This window comes from Phragmites australis, chromosome 8, assembly GCF_958298935.1.
Source record: "Phragmites australis chromosome 8, lpPhrAust1.1, whole genome shotgun sequence".
Lineage (NCBI taxonomy): Eukaryota > Viridiplantae > Streptophyta > Magnoliopsida > Poales > Poaceae > Phragmites > Phragmites australis.
Window position 1 is genome coordinate 35,953,844 of NC_084928.1, and position 7,759 is coordinate 35,961,602.

Below are 7,759 nucleotides of genomic sequence, written 5' to 3' on the forward strand. Positions count from 1 at the left end.
AAATAAAATAAAACTCGACCAACCTTAAAAAATATATAATATTATATATAAGAAGAAATAGATAATTAAATTTAAGTAGGAGAGAACTCAAACTCAAGTAGTTAAGGTATACACCTATTGCTCCCACCAATTAAACTTAATTCGTTAAGGTAATATTTTTTAATAATAGAAGCAATTTCAACCTCTGCATCAGGTGGTGCACGTAACCAAGTTCATTATTATAGCTCCGCGGCATTACAATTGCAAGTGTCTCAAAGCAAATGAATAGCACACTTGAAAATTAAAATTTTATCCTCACATAATCTATTATTAAATTGTTATCTATTCTTGGTAAAGACTTCTATAGTAACCACTTCCGGTCTTTGACACACCTTATTCACTTGATTCCTCTCTCCCTCTTTCTGAAGTAACCTCTAGTGTCTAAACCATAGATGAAGTGTTTTTTTTTTGTTAAAAGAGATATCGTTACGACATAACCATATAGTCAACATAAAGCTGCTATACCAACAAGAATTTTATTCTTATGCCTTTACCCACTGGCCCTAAGCCAATCACCCATCATATGTTTAACATTTATAGATTTGTTTATATCGAGAGAATCTTGACAGTTCATCAAACTGATCTAGCCAAATGACAATTAAAAAATAGGTGTTATATGATTTTATTCTGGTTACAGAAGAAACACTTTGTACTCCCGTTCCAGTATTTTTTTTAAAAAATTATCTTTAGTCAAGGTAATTTAAAATAGGGAAAGTTCCTTCTTTAGAATCCAAAATAGTTGCATCCCATATACATTTTCTTTTCCTGATGGAACTTAGTGGGCTCGTTTTTCTCTTCTTCTCCAGCCAACCTCTCTGTCTGTGTGACTGTGTCGCATGCATGCATCCACGGATCCACCGCCGAACAACCTCCAAGCGATAAGCACGCGTGTGGCTCCTAGGAGCGTCGCTCCACCTGGTCTCGTAGCTTTCTGCACCGAACAATGAAGCCATGCACCATTACACGCACCAGCTGGATGCATATACGCCTATCTGTCTACTTATCTATCCATCCATAGCTGTGATGCAAACCTCTGTTGAAAGCTGCATGTCGTGCATCTGTACATCTGTGAGAAAAAGGAAAAGGGAAAAGAAAAGAGAGAAGAGAAGAGAATATGTCGTGTGTGCGTGCTACGATCTGCCGCACAGCAGCAGGGTTAGGATTTCAGAGCGGATAACAGGATAACATGGTCAGTTTATCTTCATCTGTCCCGGTCCATCCTTTTCTATCGTTTGGATACTGCAGGGGAATCATAAATCCCTGTTCCAAAGGGTTGCGGCGCCGTCGCGCATAGACATGTACAGCTCGAGAATTCGACCGAGGTCTATTCCATGTCCTTTTCCAACAGTTGCTTTAATTTGGAATTTGGATAAGCAGCAAACAGTTCGTAGCTTGCCGTCCATCTTCAGTTATCAGTGAGTGAAGGTAAGGTGAGAAGACGATAAGAGGTGACTGTAGCTGTATAGCGTACCCTGGAATGACCTTATCTGACAGTACAGTAGCTGGAGAGACAATGGGTTGATCTGGTATCCTTCTTTTTGATTGGTGTAATATATCAGATAAGGATCTTGAACATGGAATATATAACCTTTGTTTTGAAGGTTGATCTGGTATCCTTCTTTTTGATTGGTGTAATATATCAGATAAGAGAATACATGTATGTGCTCTGTGCATGGAGCTGATGAGACAGGGTTGGTTTAACAAAGCGATCAAATCGACCAAGGTTTGAACCAGTTCAAGCAGTGGAAATTTGTGAAAACTACAGAGAGAAGAGGGCGCGTCTAATCTGCACTCTGGATGCTAGCTAACACCCTGTACGGCATGCAGCTAATTATGACTGGACTTTGTCACTGACTTTAATCAATAATTCAGCCTTCATCCAGTGATTCTTTTAGAGGACTAAACACTCAAGGTAGCCTGTAACTTCATTAACCCGTACACTACAGTCTACACGTCAGGATAAGGCCTCATCGCGAGGATCTCACCAAAGATACGCGGTGCTAAGAAAAGAGAGGCTCTGGATAACCTGTTTGCTCGGTCGAGATAATCTTTCCTCACAAGGTTCCAAACTGAACTCATGCTTAATTAGTTCTTGGATGAACATCAGAGTCGGAGACGTAAGCGATAACGTTTCAGGACGCCACGAGTAACCGCAGGGGTGGATCTAAGTTGATTAGGGTGTATCAGGGTAAAAAAAACTTTACTATTAATCTCCTCATATCGATTATATGAATTTGTGTTGTTAATAGATGTGTAGTGATGTAGCACCAGAGTCATTTCGACTCAAGCTTCGCCTACCCGTACCTTATTATAAGGGGATGTGCTTTGGTTATCTTAATTAATCCTCTGCACGTCGTATATATAATACGTTTTTTGGACGAATTTACATTTTTATGCTATGATCTTCTCTGCTAAACAAGCTACTATTGATGACTTTGCAAATTAACCAGTTTATTAGGATTTGAATATATGCAGTCTCAACTCTCAACCAGAACAAATTTGTGATTCTGATCGAGGTTCTCATTAACTTTTGATAAGAGGAGAGGCAGTCGTCCTATCTGGCAACACGTAGTCGGTGCCAGGAAAATCCAAATATGAAAGGGTTGGTTCTCCAAGAAGATTACGAAAGCGACGGAAATAATTACCATCAAGCAAGGTGAACTTGCTTAGTATTTCCGTGAAGATTCATGTCTCTTAAAATCAGCTTGCGATAGACATGAAAGAATTAAGTTGGCAAGAAGAGGGCACTCATCACACGACTAGCTCTGTGAGCTTGTACAAGTGAACTTCCTATGCATTACTGATCCCTTCGTTCAGAAATATATTAGCGTTTCCATGGCTTCGTTCAGTGATCACTGGGGTACTGGGCAAGGATAAGAAAAGTCTTGCTCTAAAAAAAAGAAGATAAGAACTATGTTACTATATAGAGTTGTGAAGCAGTGTAGTCGAACTGTATATTTAGCAAATCATTTTAGTCTACTCTGCTCAAGATTATTTCGACCTGCATGGCTTCACTTCTTCTTGACGTCTTAACATATGAGCATTAAGAACTTAACCAAGATGTACACCTTGCCCATCTTTTATCCAGATTATCTCGGGCGTCTATGCAGGTTAAATTAATTCGAACAGTTAAACTTGTTCGAAGTTTCTCCTTAGAATATTCATGGAAACACCCTTAAGAGAGAGAGAGAGTGAGAGACAGAGAGCTTGCATGATTTGTCTCAAGTATGGGCGTGAGGGACACTCATCATGAAACTAGCGTGCAGAGAAGAAAAAAGATCATGGAATAGGTATTAGGTAATAGACGAGGAGAATTAGGGTGATGTTATTTATCAGATGTTTGATTTTTTTTCGACAATAAATATTAATCATCAAATGAAGATCAGACAGTTATGCTTTTTTTTTCCCTCCTTCAACTACTGATTCATCCTCCGTCTCACCCACCTCCAGCTGTCTCCGATGACTCTCCTGCTACCAGATCTATGCCCACCACCCGCCAGCCACTCGTGGCACCTCCGCCATCACCTCGCCGCACCGCCAAGCCTCCACCCACCGTTGGTCTAGCCGCCTTCCCAACCTCGCTCTAAATTCGGCATCTTAAACCACCCACCTTGAAAATCCCCTCACCTAATCCAATGGTGGTGTGTTCATACGGCGCCTGAAATCTCTCTGAATTGCAGGAAGCGTGGGAGAATTTAGGGATGGATATCAGAGCCCACGAGAAAATGCGTCGAGGGTGCGTGGGGTGCATGCGTGTTCCTGTGTCCGGTGCGCCCGTCGCCCTCGCTGCGTCGGCTACGTCTCCCTCTCCCTCCACGCGTACCCTCTTCACCTGCTGCCTCGGCTTCTTCCTGCCTGCCTAGCCTAGCTATCTATATACATCCCCCCACCTCGCGCCTCCTCTCCTTCTCTCTCCTCCCTCTGTGGGCGTTCACCGTTCAGTGTCTATCGCAGGACAATAATACTGATCGGTGGCCATGGGTCTTTAAGCCACCGGGCCCGCGGGCGCCATTGATGAGAGCACCATTTGCGTCGGTGGCGGCCGGGCGTGATGTCCGTTGTGACGGCGGCGGCGACGGCGGCGGCCGTGGGGCCAGGCGCCACGGCGGCGTACGGCGGGCAGCTGTGCGGCGGCGGGGCGAGGAAGAGGAAGGACGTTGTCCAGGACCAGGAGGCGGAGGAGGAGGGGCGGGGTGACGACGGCGCGGCGCGGCAACGGCGCCAGTCTCAGTTCCACGGGCTGTTCGTGCTGGAGACGGTGAAGGAGGATGGCGATGAGGAGGAGAGGTCATCCATTGGTGCTGTGTCTGACGACGACGACGACGACGACGACGACGACGACGACGAGGTGGACAGCGGAGGGAAGCCGGCGAGGAGGAAGGACGCGGCCGGCGCGCTCGCGTGCATGGACGCCCTCGACGACGCGCTCCCCATAAAGTAAGCATCCCTGCATCAGCCGATCAATCGCACCGCGCGCACGTCTTCCTCGATTCTGACATGGGCAGCGCGCCCCGGGCATGCAGGAGGGGGCTGTCCAACTTCTTCTCCGGCAAGTCCCGGTCGTTCGCGAACCTGCAGGACGCGGCGGCCGCGGTCACCAGCGCCAGGGACCTGGCCAAGCCAGAGAACCCCTTCAACAAGCGCCGGCGTGTCCTCCGGTGCTGCTCCATCCGGAGGGTCACCTCCACCTCGCTCACCGCGCTGCCGCCATTCTTGCCACCCACCGGTAACGACGTCAACGGCGACACAGACGGCTGAAGATCAACGGATTGATGGAAATCAAGGAGGACACGGTGGATGGATGGATCCTTTTGTAATAGCATGGGATCTCATCTCATCAACCATGCAACCTTTTGATATATACCTAATGCTAGGCGTAAATTTCTTTCTTCCTTTAGGTACCAGCAATCAAACACTACTAGCTCTTTGCATTGCATTGACCTCCGAGAGAGAGAGAGAGAGAGAGAGAGAGAGAGAGAGAGAGAGCACCAAACATGGAGCAGAGAGTTGTGGTCATGTGTCATTCCCTAGCTAGCGCTTGTTGTAATGATCTCACTGGAGAGAGCTACCGAACTAAGCTAACCTCTTTTTGCACAAGGCCTGCAAATCAGCTAAGCAAGTCTCCTTCAATCCTAATCTGTTCTTGATCCGTCCAGTGCATATACTAATCGCATCACTACTTAGCAACAACCTTGTAACCACGCTGTGTGCATTAGCTTGACGCCTTTCGGTAAAGAGCCAGACCAAACCATGCCTGGTTGGTGCCGTCGAACTTTATTTATATTTTTCCTCTTCACTGTGCTTGTTCTTGGGATACATTCATACATCCGTGCCCCGGCAGAAAGTTGAGAGGCAGGCCAGCTCTTAAAAGTTGGGATCAGGTTCAACCGAGCACCGGATATAGATGTATTGCTGGGGATGACCAGTTTCTCAACATAATCTGGAAACGTGTAAAGTTGGGTTGGCTTGCTTAATCCCGTCTTAATCATCTCATCGATGCTAAGAGATCCGCTTGTTGGCCTGCAGTGTGACGTGTAGAGACTAGAGAGACTGATGGGAGAGGGGGAGACAAGAAGGCTTGTCAAAAGGTCGTGTGGGAAGATAAGCTTTGGGGAAGAGATAGCCGAGTGGAAAATGCAATTTTATATTTTTTACGTACCGTACCTCGATTATCTATTTATTTTATTTAATATTTATTTCTTTGTTAATTTTTATTTATATTATTATAATTTTTTATCAACGATACGAATTTTAACTTAAATAAACAGTATTATAATGGAATTTTCGTGTTCGCTGAGGCCGGAAGGAAAATGAGAAAGGAAAGGAAACGAGAGGGGTCACGTCGCGGAGAAACGGACCACTGCACGTACCTCATTTGTCGCGCTGGCTGGCCGATCTTATCCGCTGGCTTCCGGTGCCACCCAATTAGTATTAATCAATCACTTAATTAATATATATGTATATATATTGCCTTCATCGGTTGGTCGTACGATGGAGGGACTCTGCTAATCCAACGTCGCCGCGTTTCGGGTTCGCTTTCACTTTTCGTTTGTCACCTCTCCTATGGCCATCGGTCGGTCCGGCCGGGCCCCCGTGGCGTGGCCTTTAATTTGGCTCCACAGGAGAGAGACGAGACAGACGCTCACTCACCGTGCCAGTCAGCCTGCACGGCCGCTGCACACGCTAGGCACGACATATATTTCGTAGCGGCCCCCACCCGAAACGCTTCGATAATTCCCCGTGCACGCCTATCCGCGCGCGGTCGATCGGTCACCACTCACCAGCAGCCAGCACAAGGAGAAGTACCGAGGCGGCTAGGGTTGTCAAAAAGCCCAGCTTAAGCGAGTCGGTCATCTCAAACTTAAGTTTGATAAAAATTCGAGTCTAGTTTCATCAGAGCTAAAAATCTAGAGTCTAGAATAGACTTAGCTTGGTTTGATTGAGTCTTGTCGAGCTCGAATAAGGTGGAGTGAGTTCGAGTAGTTTCGTGAGCTTCGAGTTTTTTTATAGCACTATTTATGAGTTACATATATACGTTGTTACGGTGGTTTAAAGTTAGACGATTGACCTTTGAGTTTGATGGTTTGGTTAAAAAAAATTAACTAAAGTGAATGGATAAGGACTCTTTTTTTACGAACAACAGTTGAAGTTAGTCGAGCTTTTGACGAGCTATTCTAGCTCGCGCTTGACAAGCTCATGAGCTTATGGCTAAGTTTGAGCTTGGCTTGTTAAGGTCTCGAGTCGAGCTCGAATCGAGCATATAGCGAGTCAAGTTCGAGTAGCTCGTGAGTCTTGAGATTTTTTATAACCCTAGAGGTGGTGCTGGTGTATCTACGCCCTCGGTGAGGTGAGCTAATCCTCTTACCTAACGTTATGTGGGTCATGTCAGCGATCATGTTACGAGATGATATTACGATTAAAGGAATCACTTCTTGAGTGGAGGAGCAGGGCATCGACGCCACTTTCACCGTGCAACAAGAGGTTTTCGCTGCTCGCACTAGCTCGATCGGTGCTTGTGTGCATGTTGCCCCAAGGGGATCTAAGCTTTAAGCCACAGGCGGGCGGAGGAGGAGGCGTGCGTTTGCCCATCATGTTAGGCGTAGTGTCACTGCTCAATGCTTTGTTGGATTTCACGGTCGGCTGAACAACCATACGATAAGAGTCGTCTCAGTAGAATCACCCGTCTTTTCGCGTCACATGTACGAATAGGGATATATGGAACGATACGTAGATCTATTTTAATTTAATTTAATCAACTAAATAGTTCTTTTGATTGGATTAAAATGATCAGTTAATTAATTAAATTATAATAGCATGAATCTATGAATATCTATATGTGCTTCACACCCATCCCTATATAGGAAACATTTGCGATCCTTTAAAAAAACCCCTTTTGCGAAGACTAGCAATGCTATTGAGTAATTATAAAATAGTTGACTTTCATACAACAAAAGATCACAATTAAATGACTAGTCATAGTTAAATGACCAATTAAAAGAGAATCAAGCATTGACTTAAATGTTTAGTGAAGATGGTTATGCTTACTTTTCACTAGGATCAAATCTTAGTTTTGCTTCTTGTGTATCTTATCGAGATGAATTTTTCTTTCAGTGATGGCCGACATACATGTCGACAAAGAAACGTATATCCAATGTTCAGTAGGCGCTGTGTGAGTACGTGTGTATATCTGCGTGTTATAAGGGGTTTTAAAAAATGATCA

The 7,759-nt window shown here is 45.0% G+C and overlaps 1 protein-coding gene across 1 annotated transcript; it reads left to right on the plus strand.

The window, feature by feature from the left end:
• The first annotated feature begins 3,899 nt into the window (after positions 1-3,899).
• On the plus strand, positions 3,900-5,188 carry LOC133927312 (protein OXIDATIVE STRESS 3 LIKE 4-like). The gene is made up of 2 exons (XM_062373709.1): positions 3,900-4,476; positions 4,563-5,188. Exons 1-2 carry the CDS (start codon positions 4,091-4,093, stop codon positions 4,795-4,797), a joined length of 621 nt encoding a protein of 206 aa, XP_062229693.1. The 5' UTR covers positions 3,900-4,090; the 3' UTR covers positions 4,798-5,188.
• The last annotated feature ends 2,571 nt before the right edge of the window (positions 5,189-7,759 follow it).